The sequence below is a fragment of the Oncorhynchus mykiss genome, chromosome 11 (assembly GCF_057628025.1).
Source record: "Oncorhynchus mykiss isolate SJ-2025 chromosome 11, ASM5762802v1, whole genome shotgun sequence".
Lineage (NCBI taxonomy): Eukaryota > Metazoa > Chordata > Actinopteri > Salmoniformes > Salmonidae > Oncorhynchus > Oncorhynchus mykiss.
The window spans coordinates 29,264,999-29,286,771 of NC_143032.1; the positions used below are offsets into that span (position 1 = coordinate 29,264,999).

The 21,773-nt window shown below is 40.6% G+C and overlaps 1 protein-coding gene across 2 annotated transcripts in view; it reads right to left on the bottom strand.

The window, feature by feature from the left end:
* Positions 1-21,773, bottom strand: part of LOC110535563 (cadherin-18) — a 504,366-nt gene that overhangs the window by 162,232 nt on the left and 320,361 nt on the right. The window contains exon 3 of one of the 2 annotated variants that reach the window (XM_021620628.3): positions 2,394-2,688. The exons of the other annotated variant lie outside the window; for it this stretch is intronic. Coding sequence (XP_021476303.2) covers positions 2,394-2,688 — 295 coding nt within the window. The remainder of the gene's footprint in view (positions 1-2,393; positions 2,689-21,773) is intronic. 2 annotated transcript variants of the gene reach the window in all.

Sequence of the window (21,773 nt, forward strand, 5' to 3'; positions counted from 1 at the left end):
TGGTCAAGGCAGGCAGAAAGGTCAGGCAGGCGGGTACAGAGTCCAGAAACAGGCAATTGTCAAAACCGGGAGGACTAGAAAAAGGAGAATAGCAATAAAGCAGGAGAATGGAAAATCCGCTGGTTGACTTGGAAAACATACAAACAAACTGGGGCAGAGAGACAGGAAACACAAGGATAAATACACTGGGGAAAATAAGTGACACCTGGAGGGGGTGGAGAAAATAACGAGGACAGGTGAAACAGATCAGGGCGTGAAAGTCATATTGACTGTTTAAGGATAATGCCTCTACAGGCCTCATTGGGTTTACAGCAGTCAATATATTTTGGACAGATCCACACTGTCAATCCACACTGTCAAAGTTTTTTTTAAACTTAAATACTTCTAGTAAGTTGAACTCAATGTCAATTAAACGTAATTATTACTTTACATGTTTATGTGGTACTGACTCAAATCTATATTAGACATCACAGCAACAATTGTTTTGAAAGTTACGATAAAAAAAATATATTTTTGCTTGTAGTTAAGGCTTGTAGGTAATTCTGTCGAAATCCCTAAGCAGTGTACTTCGAAGCAGTGTGCCGATGCATGTATCACTTTATCAGAAGTACTTAATTTTTGACGTTCAAAGCTTCGTTTGATCACATGCTTTTTTCAAACCGTGTGTTGCAAAATGCGAGATCCCACTGATTTTGCTGTGGTTCCGGTGCTTTTTTAGATTCCAAGCTGTTTGAAACACTGACCTCTACTGGTCACCTTACTTACAAATATGGGAAGGTAGTGATGGGGAAACCAAGCTTCCTGAAGCACTGAAGTTTTCCAGCATATTGTGTAAAATATAGGCTTTGATTAAACCTCTTCCGCCTGAAGACATACCCAAATCTAACAGCCTGTAGCTCAGGCACAGAACCAAGGATATGCATATTCTTGGTACCATTTGAAAGAAAACACTCTGAAGTTTGTGTAAATTTGAATTGAATGTAGGAGAATATAACACAATAGATCTGGTTTAGATAATACAATGAAAAAAACATTTTCAAGCTGATACAAGTCAAATCTGGACCCCATTTATGGTCACAGTGACTATATTGGTTTGAGTAATGACTACAAATTACTATAAGTAACTGTACTCAAATATATTACGTGCGTATATTACGTACGTATATTACAGGTTTCCTGAAAAGTTTTGAGTCATGACATCACATTGGGGTTTACAGTGCAGGTCTATACAGTACACTGAGTGAATTCCACTGAAGGCCCTATTCGCTAGACCACCCCAGGCCATCACTTTGTCATTTTTCAAAAGCACCTAAGAAGCTCAAAACGATAAACACCAAAATGGGTGAATGTGGACAGAAAGGAGGATAGCTTCTCAAAGAACACAAAAAGTGGCATTGATAGACCAATCATCACCAACTTTGAAAAATCTGACCAAGAGTCTAAAAGACGATGATATACTGTAAGCTTGCCATCATTCTGGGCAAAACACAACACTTTTTGGACCCAAGTCTGATATGTTTCAGCAAAACATTTTAGAGCCATTTGGCTGCCAGGCAGAGAGAAATCCATTGCACTGAAAAAACACTAAAAACAGCTTTTGTTTGTCCATAGCTAAAATGGAGAGACAACATAGTGGTGCCACATGATGTAGGCATATCAGGAGGAGGCAACTGGACTCTTTCTCTCCTTGATGGAGAGGCTTCCAGAGGCTTGCAGAGTCTTGAGGGAGGGACGGAGGGATGACGGAGAGCACTATTGAGTGCTTCATAAAGACCTTCCTTTCCCCACCCGGGGGAACCATCAGAGAGAGCGAGAGCGAGAGCGCGAGCGAGAGAGAGAGAGAACGAGAGCGCGAGAGAGAGAGAGAGAGAGAAAGTAAGTAAATATAAACAAAAAAAGAAAGAAAGAAAGAAAGAAAGAAAGAAAGAAAGAAAGAAAGAAAAAGAAAGAAAGAAAGAGGGAAAACTCCACTGCCACACGAAAATATGAAAATGGAAAGGAAAAGAGAAGAAACAACTGAGAACATGGAACATGTTGCGTGTTTTTATCGTCCTGTTGTTGTACGTGTACACTATAAAACTATGTATGGGCTTTTAACAATGAATTTAGTAGTGTAACAGGGTCAGAGTTTTAATAGTCGGGTTAAATAGTCGGGTTAAATCTTTTAGAATGTCTTAAACACAGAGGTCTTGTGCCAGATGTTTTCGATTCGCAATCTATTTCTTAAGATTCCAATTATTTAAATAATAACATGTTGTAAATAAGAATTCCTAGATAAAGGACACACTCCAACAATGCCAAAATGGCCACCACGTCTTTTATCTAGTATTTGCATACTGCAAAGTCAAGTTAACTTATTGGAAGCAGGTAGCAAATTACAGGGCTGTCCTTACCCACTTGAGACATCTCAGGCACAGCAGCTACAAAGGGACCATCTGGAAATTTGGGGGCATTGTCATTGATGTCCTGGACTTTGATGATGAATTCCGACTTTGGTTCCAGGGGCTTTTCGGTGTTGCGGTCGAAGGCTTGTGCGTGGAGGACGTAGTGTGCTTTCCTTTCCCGGTCCAGGCTCTCAGTTGCATGAATATCTCCTGTCACCTCGTTGATGATGAATATACTCCCAGCACCTTCCCCGCTCAGAATGTACCTTACGGAGCCATCCCCTTTGTCTGAGTTGGAATGAAGCTGTAAGAGAGACCAGAGACAACATATCAGAGCTCTACTACATTGCATAACCATAATTATTAGATAATTAACTCCTTTAAGTTATAGCAATTTTAAAACTTAAATATTTAATAAGTGCTAAATGCCAGTCCAAAATGCTACAAAATATGGAGATATTCTCTAGAAAATCAAAGGAAGCCTATTAGTTGTGAGTGGGCTGGTAAGCTAATACATCAGACAAGCCTGTGCGTCTTAGATTACTTAATGTAACATATTCAAAATGTCATAGACAAAGCTTTAGCCAGGGATTTCTAAACATGTGTTTGCCAGTGTTTCCCTGTGCCAGCAGATTGCTTTTACATGTGCACAGATAGGCGTGCCTGGGGAAGACGAAAGCGGTGAATGTGTCTTTAGTCCAAATCCCAGTGAGGCAGCCTGGTTGCCTAGTCGTAAATATGTGCTGTTCAGCCAGGAACCACTCTCCTTCTCCCTGTGGCACGTCTCCCTCAACAATGCATTTTGTTTGTATGCTCTTGTCAAGATAATAATTGTACTAGAATGACTTTACAACTGACAGCGCCGAAGATTGTTATATTTATAAGTGGACCTCTCTGAAGATTATTAGAGGACATCACCATGCAATTCTACGGAATCTACAAACTGAAACTATGCTGCTGCAGAACAAATAAAAGGGTTTGTATTTGAAACTTTATTCTAAACTTTTTATTTCCATGCTCCACCTATGTTGGTAAAGAACCTGTATTATTATAGATTGTTGATATAGTGTTTGGTAATTATCAGAGGACCTCACCTCTATAAGAAAAAAGGTGCCGTAGATTGGCTACTTACTCAGTGCTACACTTCCTAACGCTTAATTCTCAGTAAGAGAGCAAAACATGGGAGAGAAAACCAAGCAGTTTGTTCAGGCATAATTGATAACTTGAGAATTGCAACTCTCATGCCAGTTATTCTGCTCAGAAATTCACAACAAATACTAACAACAAATCTCATAAAATTCACCTGCTTTTATCCAAATCCCAATTAGTTGACAGTTTTAGTTTGTATCCTGTGAAGTTCTTACAGTAATAGTCACCTGCTTTACCAAATCCCAATTACCTGACCGTTTTAGTTGGAACTTAAAAGCAAAACCATAAAATATGATTGTTTTACGGGGTCAGTTATAGTTTTACAGCAAATGAGGGTTAAGTGCCTTGCTCAAGGACACATCAGATTTTTCCACTTTGTAGATTAAGGTATTCAAACCTGTGATATTTCGGTTGCTGGCCCAACACCCTAACCACTAGGCTACCTGCCGCCCAACATTACATACTATTCACCTGCTTTACCAAATCAGGACATTATAACTGTACAGAAAATGCAGTATAACCATCCATACTGTTTTCATTCATTTGAATGAAGATGACAGAACTTTTTTTTGAAATATATGAGGTACTAAGTTATAAGGTAACTTATCATTTAAAATGTATACAGTGATCTAACAAAGCCTGAAGAGTTCAGTCGTCCATTTACATTCCCACCTTCTACATGAATTAATGTGTCAAGGGGCTAACCACAACAGGCAATTTTGAATTCACAGCAATAATGCTTCATGATAGCAGCACCATTTTCATATGGCATTGCATATGTATCTACCCCAACCATTATTGAGCATATACAGAAGTCCTGAAGCCCAAGGCAAAAAATGTGTAACAAAATTTGACTCTTGGAACTTAGTATCTCATTTGAATGACTTATTATCTCGTTCAAACGACTTAATTGTTATTTTCTTTTAATAAGGTGTCATTTGTTATGCAGTGCCAGTTGTGCTTGTCAGACCATTGATGCAGCCATTCATTCACTGATTCCATCCATTGAATTGATTATTAATTGGCAGTTTTTGATAGGGCTGCGTTTGAATGCAAAAGCATGCGTGGGCCAACATGATCTCACGGTTTTACCAATTTGACTTCAGATTCTGAAATGTATCCATGTTTTTGGCACCCTTGGCTGCTCCTCCTACTCAGCACCTTCATTCATTAATTCCAGATGCTTAATATAAAGGGGCAATCTGCAGTTGAAACAATAAGAAAGTGCTATGGATGCAAGGAGTGACAATCCATATCAACATTATATACTGAACCAAAATATAAATGCAACATGTAAAGTGTATGTACCATGTTTGATGAGCAGAAATAAAAAATCCCAGAAATGTTCGATACTCAAATTTTGTGCACACATTTGTTTATATATCTGTTAGTGAGCAGCTCTCCTTTGCCAAGATAATCAATCTACCTGACAGGTGTGGCATATCAAGAAGCTGATTAAACAGCATGATCATTACATAGGTGGTGTGGTCAATAATTGGCCACTCTAAAATGTGCAGTTTTGTCACAGATGTCTCAAGTTTTGAGGGAACGTGCAATTGGCATGCTGACTGCAGGAATGTCCACCGGAACTGTTGTCAGAGAATTGAATGTTCATTTCTGTACCATAAGCCACCTCGGACATTGTTTTAGAGAATTTGGCAGGAAGTCCAATCGACCTCACAACCCCTGCCCACGTGTAACCACCCCAGACCAGGACCTCTATATCTAGCTTCTTCACCTGCAGGATCGTCTGAGACCAGCCAACCGGACAGCTGATTAAACTGTGTGTTTGCACAACCAAAGAATGTCTGTACACACTGTCAGAAACCGTCTCAGTGAAGCTCATCAGGGTGCTTGTCGCCGGCACAAGGGTGTTGACCTGAATGCAGTTCGGCAAATGCTCACCTTTGATGGCCACTGGCAGGCTGGATAAGTGTCCCGATTTCAACTGTACTGGAGTGTACTGGACAGTGTGTATAGTGATGTGTGGGTGAGCGATTTGTTGATGTCAACGTTGTGAACAGACTGCCCCATGGTGGTGGTGGGGTTATGGTATGGGCAGGCATAAGCTACGGACAATGAACGCAATTGCATTTTATCGATGACAAGTTGAATGCACAGAGACACCATGATGAGATCCTGAGGCCCTTTGTCGTGCCATTCATCTGCCGCCTTCACCTCATGTTTGAGCATGATAATTCACAGCCCCATGTCGCAAGGATCTGTACACAATTCCTGGAAGCTGAAAATGTCCCAGTTCTTCCATGGCCTGCATACTCACCAGATATGTCAACCATTGAGCATGTTTGGGATGCTCGGGATCGATGTGTATGACAGCGTGTTCCAGTTCCCACCAATATCCAGGATACATTAAAGAGGAGTGGGACAGCATTCCACAGGTCACAATCAACTCTATGTGAAGGACCTCATGTCGCGCTGCATGAGGAAAATTATGGACACCAGATACTAACTGGTTTTCTGATCCACACCCCTATCTTTTTTAAAAGGTATCTGTGACCAAGAGAAAGGTATCTGTATTCCTAGTCATGAATGTATTTAAATTGACTGATTTCCTTATGTGAAATGTAACTCAGTAAAAACATTGAAATTGTTGCATGCTGCACTTATTTTTCTGTTCAGGGTAGTTTTAACCATGTTTTGATGCAAACATGTAGTTTACATTTACTTTATTAGAAACATTTGAGTAAAGCAAGATTATATGTTGGGTTCTGATGTGGTATGACAGTTAAAATGAGCTCGTGAGGCATTTATACGTTATATTCTTTAATAATCAATGTGTACATATTATTTTATAAGTCAAAAAAAGTATGTAGCAACTCCAGGTTACCATTTGAAGGGTGAAGGTTTTGGATAGGGTAAAAAAAATAATAATTTACCACTTGGATTGAACATGCAACCTTCGGAATGATGATGCTGAGCAGTAGGAGCAAACCTGAGGTCAAATAACACTGAAAACATTTGACATTTGGAGCAATGTGGATAAGTGGCAGAATCGGCGGTCAAATTGGTAAAACCGTCTGATATTGTTGGCCCACTTACATTCTCTGGCATTCAAAAGCAGCTCTATCAAAGAACTATCAATGAATAATCATATCAATGGATGGAATTAGTGAATGAATGGCTGCAGCAAAGGTCTCAAAAACACAACTGGCACTGTATAAAACTGAGGCCTAATTAAGTCGTTTGAACAGATAATAAGCCATTTAAACAACAAAATAACTTGTTTGGACGACTTAGTATCTCGTTTGAACGACATATTCTCAATGTGTTTTTCAGAGATCAGTAGGTAAGTGCAAAATAAAAAAGGTGCGTAAACAGCATTTACGTGTGTTTTCCATCCACTAACTACACCACTGAAGGTAGCCATTATGACGCATATGAGGTAGCCATTACTGAATTTATGAGGTAGCCATTATTGGTGAGGTAGACTCCCAGTGAGTGACAGACAATGAGTACTGCATTAAGTCAGCAGGGCTTGTTGGTGGTGAAATACTCTATTTACAAAGAACTCTAGTAGTCCTGCAGGACAGCACCCAAGGGATGGTTTGGAGTCACGGTCTAGTTGTCAGCTGATTTGCACTGGCAATAACAGGCTATTGAGTTCCGATTACAATGATTATCTCAATTAGACAAATACAAAACAGCAGGGGACATAAAAAAGACTTAATCGCTGGTGTCCTTCTGCATGTCAGGAATTACCCCTCCCCTACACACATCTGACCCCATCTCCCCTTGTTCCCCTCTGTATTTCACAACATTAAGTTGAGCAGTGCGAAAGGTACCGGGTCCAAATCTAATCAAAGTTGTGCCGAGCAAATGAATCCCTAATTAAAAAGCTGCTGGCTGATTCTAAGGCTTGCCACTTGATGGGAGCAAACTGTCCTTTCTCTGGTACACATCAGAGCCTCTAATTAGGTAGGGAGTCAAAGATCCCATTGAGTTTTTACTCTCCTAATCAGGAATCAGGATTAAGTTAATGACAACTCACCAACCATACAAATGCACACAATGAAACAGGCTGTTTACACTTAGAGTAAATGTAATATTATAGATTTTAAATGTGCATTATACATGTGAGTGTTATGATCAGGGTGTGTAGTGTTTGGAGAAATCCGGAGGTAGGGAGGAAATAAACAACACCTCACTACAGGAGAAGAAACCACTTGCATGTCCGAAGGAGGCACTCTGCAAGTACAAGCACATACATTTAATTTAGCCTGCGGTCAGAGTGCTAATTTGGCCATTGACTTATTTGGCAAGAGCTAATATATCACAGTCGCTTAAGAGAGTGTGAGCCACTGAGCATATGGTGACTGGTCCCTTTCCAAAGCCAGGAGATAAAAGTGATAACAGGTTACGGGTCATTACCCCAACATCAAACACTATAGGGGAAGACACAGTTTGTTAGGCCACATGGGAACAACAAGACTGACACAGAAGTCATAAAACCAAATCAGATGGACAATACCGATCAGCATCAAAGGTTGAACCTGTTAGGTAGACCAATCTATGGTGTTACAGAAAGCTTCCTTTGGGGCTATGGCTACAACTCCATGTGGAGTGCACTTCTGATACTTGTAATGCATTTGATTCCAGCAGAGTCAGGAAAAGCCTGATTGACATAAAAGCCATTACATCATATTCGATGGTCAATATTGATAGGCTAAACCTACTAGGAAGACCACTCAATGCTCTAACGGACATAATACTTTGTAAACGGCTACATCTCTATGCCGTGTGACTTCTAATGCATTCAATACCAGTAGTCGGGGATCATTTATTTATAGTTCATTAAAGATGATCACTCAGAAATGTTCATGACTCCACGCCTTTTGGATGTAATTAGTGTTAATTTTGTTAATACAGTACATCAACGGGCCTGTCCGAAAAGAGCTGAACATACATCATCACTGTCTGTGTATGGGTGTGTATGTGTGTGTGTATGCGTGTGTGTGCTTGTGTGTGTGGAAATAATGAAGGTCATATGAAAAACAACTGCAATGTCCTTAGGAGGGGATGGAAAGATGTGTGGGGGACTGCCTGTCAGTTAGCGGTGAGTGTCCACATACAAATAAGTAGAAATCCTCTCTACTGAGCTGCTTCCTCCTCTCTCTCCTCAAGGCAGGCAAAACATCGCTAGGTGAGTTGTGTCTTGATTGGCCACTAAGGGAGAGTCAGCTAGTTTTTTCTTTATTATTTTAACCAATAAGACATACAGTTCATTCTGAAAGTATTCTTCCACATTTTGCTACGTTACGTCCTTAATCTAAAATTGATTAAATATTTTTTTTCTCATCAATCTACACACAATGCTCCATAATGACAAAGTGAAAACAGGTTTTTAGACATACCTTATTTAAATTAGTATTCAGGAGTTTGCTATGAGACTCGAAATTGAGCTCCTGTGCATCCTGTTTCCATTGATCGTTCTTGAGATGTTTCTACAACTTGATTGGAATCCACCTGGGGTAAATTCAATTGATTGGACGTGATTTGGAAAGGCACACACCTGTCTATATCAGGTCCCACAGTTGACAGTACATGCCAGAGCAAAAACAAAGCCATGAGGTCGAAGGAATTGTCCGTAGAGCTCCGAGACAGGATTGTGTCAAGGCACAGATCTGAGGAAGGGTACCAAATCTGCAGCATTGAAGGACCCGAAGAACACAGTGGCCTCCAGCATTCTTAAATGGAAGAAGTTTGTAACCACCAAGACTCTTGCAATCAGGGGAAAAGGGCCTTGGTCAAGGAGGTGACCAAGAACCCGATGGTCACTCTGAAAGAGATCCAGAGTTTGTCTGTGGAGATGGGAGAACCTTCCAGAAGGACAACCATTTCTGCAGCACTCCACCAATCAGGCCTTTATGGTAGAGTGGCAAGACGGAAGCCACTCCTCAGTAAAAGGCACATCATAGGCTGCTTGGAGTTTGCCAAAAAGGCACCTTAAGGACTCTCAGACCATGAGAAACAAGATTCTCTGGTCTGATGAAACAAAGATTGAACTATTTGGCCTGAATACCAAGCGTCACGTCTGGAAGAAACCTGGCACCATCCCTACAATGAAGAATGGTAGTGGCAGCATCATGCTGTTGGTATGTTTTTCAGTGGGAGACTAGTCAGGATAGAGGGCATGATGAATGGAGCAAAGTACAGAGAGATTATTGATAAAAACCTGCTCCAGAGCGCTCAGGACCTCAGACTGTTGCGAAGGTTCACCTTCCAACAGGACAATGACCCTAAGCACACAGCCAAGACAATGCAGGAGTGGCTTTGGAAAGAGTCTCTGAACGTCCTTGAGTGGCCCAGCAAGAGCCCGGACTTGAACCCGATCGAACATCTCTGGAGAGACCTGAAAATATGCGGCGATGCTCCCCTTCCAACCTGACAGAGCTTGAGAGGATCTGCAGAGAAGAATGGGAGAAACACTCCAAATACAGGTGTGCCAAGCTTGTAGCATCAACACTGCCAAATGTGCTTCAACAAAGTACTCAGTAAAGGGTTTGAATATTTATGTAATTGTGATATTTCAGTTTTGTATTTGTTATAAATTTGCAAACATTTCTAAGAAACTGTTTTTGCTTTGTCATTACAGGGTATTGATGAGTAAAAAAACAGTTTAATCAATTTTAGAATAAGGCTGTAACGTAACAAAATGTGGAAAAGTTCAAAGGGTCTGAATACTTTCCGAATGCACTACAAGTTACTTCCAAAATGGCAACCTATTCCATATACAGTACAGTACTCTTTTATTACAGCTGCTACTGCTACTGCTACTACTGTTACTGCTACTACTGCTACCGCTGCTACTGCTACTGCTGCTACAGGGCTCTGGTCAAATGTAGTGCTCTATATTAGTATATAAGTAAATAGGAAGCCATTTGAGACGTACTGTGGTGAAAAGTTGAGCCCTCTCCTCCACTGTGCTACAGAGAGGAGGATGCAGGGATTGTGCTTCTCTCTCTCTCTCTCTCTCTTCCTCTCTCTATGGTGAGTTCAATAAGACCTAGCCAAAAGGATGACTGTCTGGCGCATGGCTGGTGGATGGTGACTGTCTGCATGGAATGCATTAGGACATTGAGTGTTAAAGGGATCAAAATTGTCAGGGGCAACACAGTCACTGGCAGGAACATTCAGATCCCCAGACAAACCCTTTGATAAACGAAGTCTAGATATATTTAATCACTTGGCCAGTGTGCAGCCTGCTAATGGAGGGGTACACAGAGACAAAGCTGTGGACATAACATTTTTACTTGCTATGACTCTCATATGTTCATGTTCATCTACCTTAGTTTATTGCACTGACTGTAAGTCGCTCTGGATAAGAGCATCTGCTAAATGACCAAAATGTAAATGTAAAAATGAACAGGTCCAAAGCCCACTGTAGGGTTTATTCTAATGTGTGCCACTTTCTAACTATTTGTATTTTGATCAAATGTTGCCTTGTTTGGGGGCGGAGCTCATTAAAATAATACCCAGCAGTGTGCTTTGCAAGTCTTAATTTTTCACATTTACATTTTGGTCATTTAGCAGATGCTCTTATCCAGAGCGACTTACAGTCAGTGCAATAAGCTAAGGTCGATGAACAAGAACATATCAATTTATTTGTTACAAATACCGTCATACGATTACAGTAATGCACTGTACTGTTGTTTTACGGTAACTTATAGGTAGCCAGTTGCTTGTCAGTGATCATAAAAACAATGATAAAAAATATTACAGTAACAGTATTGGATACCGTAAAATACGGTATGCTAACACGCTGTACCTTTTCTACGGTAATTATAGACAACTCTCTGACTGTAAGTTACCGTAAAATAACAGGACATTTTTACAGTGTAGTGCACTATATAGGGCATAGGGTGCTATTTGAGACACAGACATGCATTAGCATGTACATCTACTTGTTGGGATGTGTGATTATCTCAACTGATTATCTTGTTGTTTGTGTCTGTACGTGCACTTGGAGTGTTTGTATTTGACCATTACGATTTATATGCTGTCACATTTGCCAGCTGTGCTGTGCCGCAGGAACCAAACAAGTGTTGGTGTCAACTGTCTTGCTAGGAAGCTGCCTAGATTCATCTAAGAGAAAGCATCTCTGAAAACATAGAAAAGTGCTGATGGGGAGTTGGAGAAGTTAAGGATATGTGTCTTTAGGGACGAGCTCTCTGTCTTTCCACAAATAGGCAAGGAGGAGAGGGAAAGCGGTTTGAGAAAAAGGGGTTGGCTCTTCAGCGCCAGGCCTCACATTTGCAATTAGCGAGGCGGGTTTGTTTTTTATTAAATTTCAGCCCTTATTCTTCGCTCAAGAGGACTTAATCACTTTTTATGTGGGTGCGCTTGATTATTGCTTGATTATTGCTGCATTTGGTCCGTACTTCCCCCAATCATATCCTCATAGCACTCTCTTGACAATTGATTTGTCACAGTCTTGGGCACCTTGGTGATGATGGAACACACAGCTAATGACCGTGAATTGGGAGATTGTGATGGGGTCGTGATAAAGATGTGCTGTTTGTCGCTGATGCACATCATCTTCCCTAATGACTGTCCTCTATTTTGACTTCTACTGCTGCTGGGGGAAATAAAATGAAACCCTGCACTCAATATGCACAAAACGCTTATTTCTATCAAATGTTGTGCACAAGTTTACATCTCTGTTATTGAGCATTTATCATTTGGAAAGATAATCCATCCACATGCCAGGTGTGTCATATCAATAAAATGATTAAACAACATGATAATTACACAGGTGCACCTTGTGCTGGGGACAATAAAAAGGCCATAAGCGGGCTCTAACATCCTTTTAGAGAATTTGGTATCATGGGGGCGAGCGGTTTGCTGATGTCAACGTTGTCTGTACACAATTCCTGGAAACTGAAAATATCCCAGTTCTTTCATGGCCTGCATACTCACCAGATATGCCACCCATTAAGCAAGTTAGGGATGCTCTGGATGGACATGTACGACATAGTGTTCCAGTTCCTGCCATTATCCAGAAACTTCGCACAGCCATTGAAGAGGAGTGGGACAACATTCTAGAGGCCACAGTCAACAGCCTGATCAATTATATACAAAGGAGATTTGCCGCGCTGTATGAGGTAAATGGTGGGCACACTAGATACTGACTGGTTTTCTGATCCACGCCCCTAACTTTTTTTTAAGGTATCAGTGACCAACAGATGCATATCTGTAATTAATTTAAATTGACTGATTTCCTTATATGAACTGTAACTCTGTAAAATCTTTGAAGTTGTTGCATGTTGAATTTATATTTTTGTTCAATACAATTGATGTTCACAGTAGAGGTCTGTGCGGGACTGATTTTTATACCACACCAGCCTGCTGCTGCTGACTTATTATTAGAAAATGGAAGAAGTTCAAGATGACGGTCAATCACCCTCGGTCTGGGGCTCCATGCAAGATCTCACCTCGTGGGGCATCAATGATCATGAGGAAGGTGAGGGATCAGCCCAGAACCACACGGCAGGACCTGGTCAATGACCTGAAGAGAGCTGGGACCACAGTCTCAAAGAAAACCATTAGTAACACACTACGCCGTCATGGATTAAATGTCCCCCTGCTCAAAACAATGCATGTCCAGGCCCGTCTGAAGTTTGCCAATGACCATCTGGATGATCCAGAGGAGGAATGGGAGAAGGTCATGTGGTCTGATGAGACAAAAATAGGGACAGGACGACTGCAACGTATTGAGGGGAGGATGGATGGGGCCATGTATCGCAAGATCTTGGCCAACAACCTCCTTACCTCAGTAAGAGCATTGAAGATGGGTCGTGGCTGGGTCTTCCAGCATGACAACAACCCAAAACACACAGCCAGGGCAACTAAGGAATGGCTCCGTAAGAAGCATCTCAAGGTCCTGGAGTGGCCTAGCCAGTCTCCAGACCTGAACCCAATAGAAAATCTTTGGAGGGAGCTGAAAGTCCGTATTGCCCAGCGACAGCCCCAAAACCTGAAGGATCTAGAGAAGGTCTGTATGGAGGAGTGGGCCAAAATCCCTGCTGCAGTGTGTGCAAACCTGGTCAAGAACTACAGGAAAAGTATGATCTCTGTAATTGCAAACAAAGGTTTCTGTACCAAATATTAAGTTCTGGTTTTCTGATGTATCAAATACTTATGTCACGCAATAAAATGCTAATAATGACTTAAAAATCATACAATGTGATTTTCTGGATTTTTGTTTTAGATTCCATCTCTCACAGTTGAAGTGTACCTATGATAAAAACAGACCTACAGACCTCTACATGCTTTGTAAGTAGGAAAACCTGTAAAATTGGCAGTGTATCAAATTCTTGTTCTCCACACTGTATATACAGTACCAGTCCAAGGTTTGGACACACCTAATCATTCAAGGGTTTTTATTTATTATTATTTATTATTTATTTTATTATTTTACTATTTTCTACATTGTAAAATTATATTATACATCAAAACTACGTGTGAAAGAACACATATGGAATCATGTTGTAACCAAAAACGTGTTAAACAAATCAAAATGTATTTCATTTTTGAGATTCTTCAAAGTAGCCACCCTTTGCCTTGATGACAGCTTTGCTCACTTTTGGTTTTCGCTCAACCAGATTCATGAGGTAGTCACCTGGAATGCATTTACATTAACAGGTGTGCCTTAAAAGTTCATTTGTGGAATTTCTTTCCTTCCTAATCCGTTTGAACCAATCAGTTGTGTTGTTTCAAGGTAGGAATGGTATACAGAAGATAACCCTATTTGGTAAAAGAACAAGTCCATATTATGGCAAGAACAGCTTAATTAAATAAACAAAGAGAAACAACAGTCCATAATTACTTTAAGACATGAGGTTAGTCAATCAGGAAAATCTTCAAGTGCAGTCTCAAAAACCATCAAGTTCTATGATGAAACAGGCTCTCATGTAGACTGCCACAGAAAAGGAAGACCCAGAGTTACCTCTGCTGCAGAAGAGTTCATTAGAGTTACCAGCCTCAAAAGCTGCAGCCCAAATAAGTGCTTCACAGATTCCAAGTAGCAGACACATCTCAATATCAACTATTCTGAGGAGACTGCATGAATCAGGCCTCATGGTCTAATTGCTGCAAATAAACCACTACTAAAGGACACCAATAAGAAGAAGAGACTTGCTTGGGTCAAGAAACACGAGCAATGGACTGGTGGAAATCTGTCATTTGGTCTGATGAGTCCAAATGTGCGATTTTTGGTTCCAAACACAGTGTCTTTGTGAGATACAGAGTAAGTGAACGGATTATCTCTGCATGTGTGGTTCCCACCGTGAAGCATGGAGGAGAAGGTGTGGGGGTGCTTTGCTGGTGACAATGTCTGTAATTTTTTTGAATGCAAGGCACACTTAACCAGCATGGCTACCACAGGATTCTGCAGCGATACGCCATCAAATCTGGTCTATGCTTAGGGGGACTGTAATTTGTTTTTCAACATGACAATGACCCAACACCTTCAGGCTGTGTAAGAGCTATTTGAACAAGAAGGAGGGTGATGGAGTGCTGCATCAGATGACCTGGCCTTCATCATCACCCGATCTCAACCTAATTGAGATGGTTTGAGCCAACGAGTGCTCAGCATATGTAGGAACTCCTTCAATACTGTTAGAAAAGCGTTCCAGGTGAAGCTGGTTGAGAGAATGCCAAGAGTGTACCAAGCTGTCATCTAGGCAATAACCCCAAGCAAACTTTTACATTTGTGGCAAAGTGGCTTAAGGACAAGGTGCTAGCTAGCGGAGTAGAAAACTTGAAAATAAAAGAGAGCCGCACACTCTAGGAGCTCAGATGCAAAAATGTAGTACCAACGTTTCGACATCCAAGCTGTCTTCATCAGGGTATCAATGATGAAGACAGCTTGGCTGTCGAAACGTTGGTAAATTACATTTTTGCATCTGAGCTCCTAGAGCTCTCTTTTATTTTCAAGTTTTATACTCCGCTAGCCAGCACCTCGCCTAAATAGGTGTGCGTTTATTTTTCTTCTAGATCACTCCAATACATTGACTTTGTTGTCCTTAAGCCACTTTGCCACAAATGTAAAAGTTTGCTTGGGGTGGTTAATTTTTCAAATGTATTGGCGTGACCATCACAAAGCCCCGACCTCAATCCTATAGAGAATTTGTGGGCAGAACTGAAAAAGCATGTGCGAGCAAGGAGGCCTACAGACCTGACTCAGTTACACCAGCTCTGTCAGGAGGAATGGGCCAAAATTCACCCAACTTATTGTGGGGAGCTTGTGGAAGGCTACCTGAAACGTTTGACACAAGTTAAAGAATTTAAAGGCAATGCTACCAAATACTAATTGAGTCTATGTAAACTTCTGACCCACTGGGAATGTGATGAAAGAAACAAAAGCTGAAATAAATAATTCTCTCTACTATTATTCTGACATTTCACATTCTTAAAATAAAGTGGTGATCCTATCTGACGTAAGACACAGCATTTTTACTAGGATTAAATGTCACTGAGGATTAAATTTAAAACTGAGTTTAAATGTATTTGGCTACCGTGTATGTAAACTTCCGACTTCAACTGTACACACTGCCGTTCAGAAGATTGGGGTCACTTTGAAATATCTTTATTTTTGAAAGAAAAGCACATTTGTTATCCATTAAAATAACAGCAAACTAATCAGAAATACAGTGTAGACATTCTTAATGTTGTAAATGACTATTGTATCGTAATAGGGTTTTCTAATTATCAATTAGCCTTTTCAAATGATAAACATGGATTAGCTAACACAACGTGCCATTGGAACACAGGAGTGATGGTTGCTGATAATGGGCCTCTGTACGCCTATGTAGATATTCCATTAAAAAAATCTGCTGTTTCCAGCTACACTAGTCATTGACAACATTAACATCGTCAACACTCTATTTCTGATCAATCTGATGTTATGTTAATGGACAAAAAAAATAATTTTCTTTAAAAAACAGGGACATTTCTAAGTGACCCCAAACTTTTGAATGGTAGCGTAAATATAAATAATGGTGGGTATAGACAGTATTGACGGAATAGAAAAGGTGTGTACAGTTATATAGGATGTGACATGACTAGAATACAGTATATACATATAAAGTTGTTAAACAGCATGTAAACATTATTAAAGTTACCTATGTTCAATGACCATGTACAGTACGTAGGGAAAGCATTTCAGGGCAGGGTTCTGCGTGGAGGCCGGCTAGTGGTGATTGTTTAACAGTCTGATGGCCTGGATATAGAAGCTGTTTATCAGTCTCTCGGTACCAGCTCTCTGTCCCAGCTGGGTGAACAGGCCGTGGCTCGGATGGTTGAGGTTCTTATTGATCTTCTTGGCCTTCCTGTGACTCTGGGGGCTGTAGATGTACAGGGGCAGGCAGTTTTGTTTTTTTTAAGGATCCCCATTAGCTGCTGTCACTCTTCCTGGGGTCCAGCAACATTAAGGCAGCTATACAAAATGATAAATATTACATGACATTACATTTCATAACACTTTTCACAACACATTAAGTGTGTGCCCTCAGGCCACAGCCTACTACCACATACACTGTATCTACAATTTGAAATCCATGTGTACGTGTGTGTAGAGTGCGTGTCTTATCATGTGCATATGTAAGCGTTTGTCTGTGCCTGAGTGTGTGTGTCTTCCCAGTCCCCACTGTTCCATAAGGTGTTTTTTTTAATCTGTTTTTAAATCTGATTATACTGCTGCATCAGTTACTTGATGTGGAATAGAGTTCCATGTAGTCATGAATCTATGTAGTCTGTTCTGGGCTTTGGGATTGTGAAGAGACCTCTGGTGGCATGTCTGGTGGGGAGTGCTAGTAGTTTAAACAGACAGCTCGGTGCATTCAGCATGTCAATACTTCTTACAAAAGCAAGTAGTGATGGAGTCAATCTCTCCTCTACTTTGAGCCATGAGAGATTGGTATGCGTATTATGAATGTTAGCACTCCGTGTACATTAAAGGGCCAGCTGTGCTGCCCTTTTCTCAGCCAATTGTAATTGTAATCCCTCTTAGGAAAGTGTACACCCGGTGGTGCGTTGGACTGACCACAGAACCCTCTGTAGAGCCCTGCTGTTGAGGACGGTGCAAATTCCATACCAGACAGTGATACATCCCGACATGATGCTCTCAATGGTGCATCTGTAGAATTTTATAAGGGGCTTAGGGGTGAAGCCAAATTTCTTCAGCTTCTTAAGGTTGAAGAGGCGCTGTTGCACTTTTTTCAACACACTGTCTGTGTGAAGGGACAGTTTCAGGTCGTCAGTCCTGTGCAAGACGGTGAACTTGAAGCTTTTGACCGTCTCCACTTCGGCTCCTTTGTTTTGTTGACATTGAGGGAAAGGTTATTCCTGGCACCACTCAGCCATGACTCTCACCTCCTCCCTGTAGGCTGTCTCGTCATTGAAGGTAATCAGGCCTACCAATGTTGTGTGGCCAGCAAACTTGAGTTGGAGACATGCGTGGCCACGCAGTCATGAGTGAAAAGGGAGTACAGGAGGGGGCTGAGCACGCACCCCTGTGAGGCTCCCGTTTCGAGGATCAGCGTGGCGGAGGTGTTGTTGCCTACCTTCACCATTTTGGGTAGGCCCGTCAGGTAGTCCAGGACCCAGTTGCACAGGGATGGGTTCAGACCCAGGGCCCCGAGCTTAGTGAAGAGCTTGGAGGGCACTATGGCGTTGAAGGCTTAACTTAACTTAAATGTCGGAAATGTATAGTGCAGTGCAATTGCAATTGATTCCTCTGTGGATCTGTTTGAGCGGTATGTGAATTGTAGTGTGTTGGGGTTCGTTTCCTTGTTCCTTGTCAATCATTGGCTCATTGGTGAAATTAGCATTATGACAATAACTTTAATTAAATCATTCAAAACATTTATTATTGCAATTGCAGACAGAAGTTGACACCAGGAACACAGCATGTTATTTTATCAAACCCGAAGTCCAGCCCTAGTGATGTCACTGCCTATGTCATTATCTTTTACTCATGAGACCAAAACCATGCCTACCAACACTAAAACTCTTGTTTATATAGCTATCTAAACTTAGCAGTAAATATCCAAGTTGATTTTTAGTGGAATGTCTGACTAATCTCTTATCTCTTACACTCCCTGCAGAGTTCTGTCTTCACAGTCACACATTTCTCAGAGGGGTCTCTTTATAAGAGGCAAAGAGACCAGAGAACAAGTGTGGAACAATACTGAATTAATATATATTGTGTAGTCTAGGAGGGCGGGGTCTTATAATGTAAGGAGGGTGGGGTCTTATAACCCCTCCCCTTCTGTTAATATGAAATAAGCATAATCAATTATTATAATACATCAGACATTTGGTTCTCCACCCATGCATGTAGCCTACAGGCTTTTTAATTGACTCCACGCATAGGCACATTTGATCTCGCACGCTCAACACAAGAGAGCAGAGGTAGTCCACTGAACTTGAAGCAGAATTAGCCTACTAGAGTTTGTGAATGGTGTGACAGGTGCTTTAAAAACCCATTACAGTCCTGTCTTAGCAAGGGGTTCAGGGGGGGTTCAACTAAGCTGTACGGAATTGTTTAAGGTCATATCAAGGAACATTTAGCTATTTGATTTATAATTTTAAGACCCCTTAAATTATATATTTTTTCATGAATATATATAAAATAAAATAAATACTTTTTTTTTTTTTTTTTAATCTGAAGTAAGTTTGTTCTGAAGTAACTGTCCTATATCAGATAGATATATGAAAGATCTTCATTTTTTTAACATGTATTGAAACCCTTATTTTTTGGGGCACTAAACAGTCTCCATACATACTGTACTTCCATTCATTTTTTCAACTGGTACATTCAGGGAACATTCAGACATTATTGTGGGGCGTCCTAGAGCAAAACAGAGAACATCATCGTGTCTGTGAGAGTCTCATAGTAGTTTGTAGATGCATCCAGTGCAAAACCCCTGTCACTTTCTGACCTTAGTTCCTTTTTTATGTCTTTGTGTTAGTTTTGTCAGGGCGTGAGTTGAGGTGGGTAGTCTATGTTATTTTTTCTATGTTGTATTTCTGTGTTTGGCCTGGTATGGTTCTCAATCAGGGGCAGCTGTCGATCGGTGTCTCTGATTGAGAATCATACTCAGGTAGCCTCTTTTCCCCATTTTGGTTGTGGGTGATTGTTTTCTGTTTAGTGTATGTCACCTTACAGAACTGTTTTGTTTCTTCCATTTCACTTTGTTATTTTGTTTTGTGCGTTCAGTCAATAAATTATGACGAACACTTACCACGCTGCATATTGGTCCGATCCTTCTTACTCTTCCTCAGACGAAGAGGAGATTCGTTACAACCCCAGGTGCACTGAAAGGCTGAGAAAAATCAATACACAACCACGGATGCATGACACACACACAAGCAGGTGGTGTTTCAGGGATCTGGGAAGTGGTTTACACTTGTGAGTGCACATAACCTAACTGTAACTGGGTTTAGAGTTTTGTAAAAACCAACTCTTGGAGGATTGTTTTTTTTCTGTATTACAAACGGTGAATGACGCGAGCTGTGACAGTGTATTTTATTCTGTTCTAAATTACCACTCAATGGGTAATGAGCATTCAGAACCCAGCAAGCGCTCAGCTCAGCTCCTTTGCAAAGCATGGGCACAAAAAAAGCAATTTAACTAAAACCCATGCTTCACTTTTTTCAACTGTAGCATTAAATATAAGACAGTTGCCTGATTCTGTCACAGCACAAACCATTTAAGCGGTATGAATAAAACATGTAGGTACCTTTTCTTAGAGGTTGGCATTTTGCTCTACAAATTAAAGGTCCCGAACAGTCATTCTAATTCCCTTGTAAAACAGACTTTTGACGGACTAAACTATCACCCATCATTTTTGTTTTGGATAGTAATGCTCAAAATTCGTTTTTTCATCGCTAGCTACCTGGAAGTTTGAAAAGACAGGCTGAGTGGGCTGGGAGTTTATATTCATGAGCTCACCTTGACTGACTGCTCTTTAAAATGCCTATGTCAAGCAACTTAGATGCAGTGTTGCAGTACAATCATCTTGAACCAATTTGGTGATACACAAACCAACTCAAACGACATTGAAATTGCATCAATGATATCCCAAAAAAATTCATAGTTCTCCCATTTGGCATGTTGTTGATGGTGTGGTTCAGATCAGCACTGACAGATGTGTTGACTTGACAACTAACTGCGAGCCATTAACTAGCTAACACCAGACACAGATAAAAGGGGAAACATATACTGTGGACATTATTGAAACATATACTGTTTCTTTGCCATAGATGAATAGGGTAAACTTTTAATTATATTTTCTGACACCATACAGTACAATTTTGGCACCAGTGGAGCAGCTATTTAGCTATATAAACCACGCCCTTCTGCAAACACACCTTCTCCGATGTTGGTTACAAGGTGGTGCATATTTAAATTAGGTAAGAGAATATCATGTTACCATTGGTGTATTAAAATGAGAGCGTAAGGGTGATCTCACCATATCCCTTAATAATCTTGCCCCTTAATCCAAGTGTTTGATACAGAGGGGACCAGTTACTTTATGATGAAAGTTTATCAATGTAGAAGCACCAGTTTGCACCATACTTTGATCTGGTTTCATGCAAGTTCATGAAAAATAAATATTTGGACTATGCATTACCTTTACGGCTGTAATATGTAACTTTTTAGGCAACCAAACCAAATTCACATAGAAATGTTTCTCATAGATATGTAATTCTCATTCCTATCCTCCAGTCTTCATTGAAAGCAAGTCTAAGAAGCGTTAGATCTGTTCTATGTGCACTATTTCTATGCTTCCGGTTATTTGAGTTTAGTTTTGCAACTTTTACATTCGGTTTTGTACACCACCTTCAAACAGCTGACAATACAATATATTTAATTTTATGGAAAATATATTTTACAGCGGTTTAGATGGTACAATGATTATCTTCACTATACTTGCTTGTTTTGTCACATAAACTGAAATAAGGCTGAGCGATTTCTGCATAGTGCATCTTTAAATACATGCCTCCTGAAAGTAACCTGAATAAAATCCCAACTGATGGTTAAATGAACCCTTATCAGTTCAAAGGCGTGGCCTATTGGTGGCATAGCTTCGGATAGTTATTTCTGGCTAACCATGAGAGTAAATGTCATTCATATTCATCATTTTGAGTTTGTACACTGCAAATAAAATGTAAAGTCAATAGTTTTGCACATTGCTTTACATGACGTATTGTCAC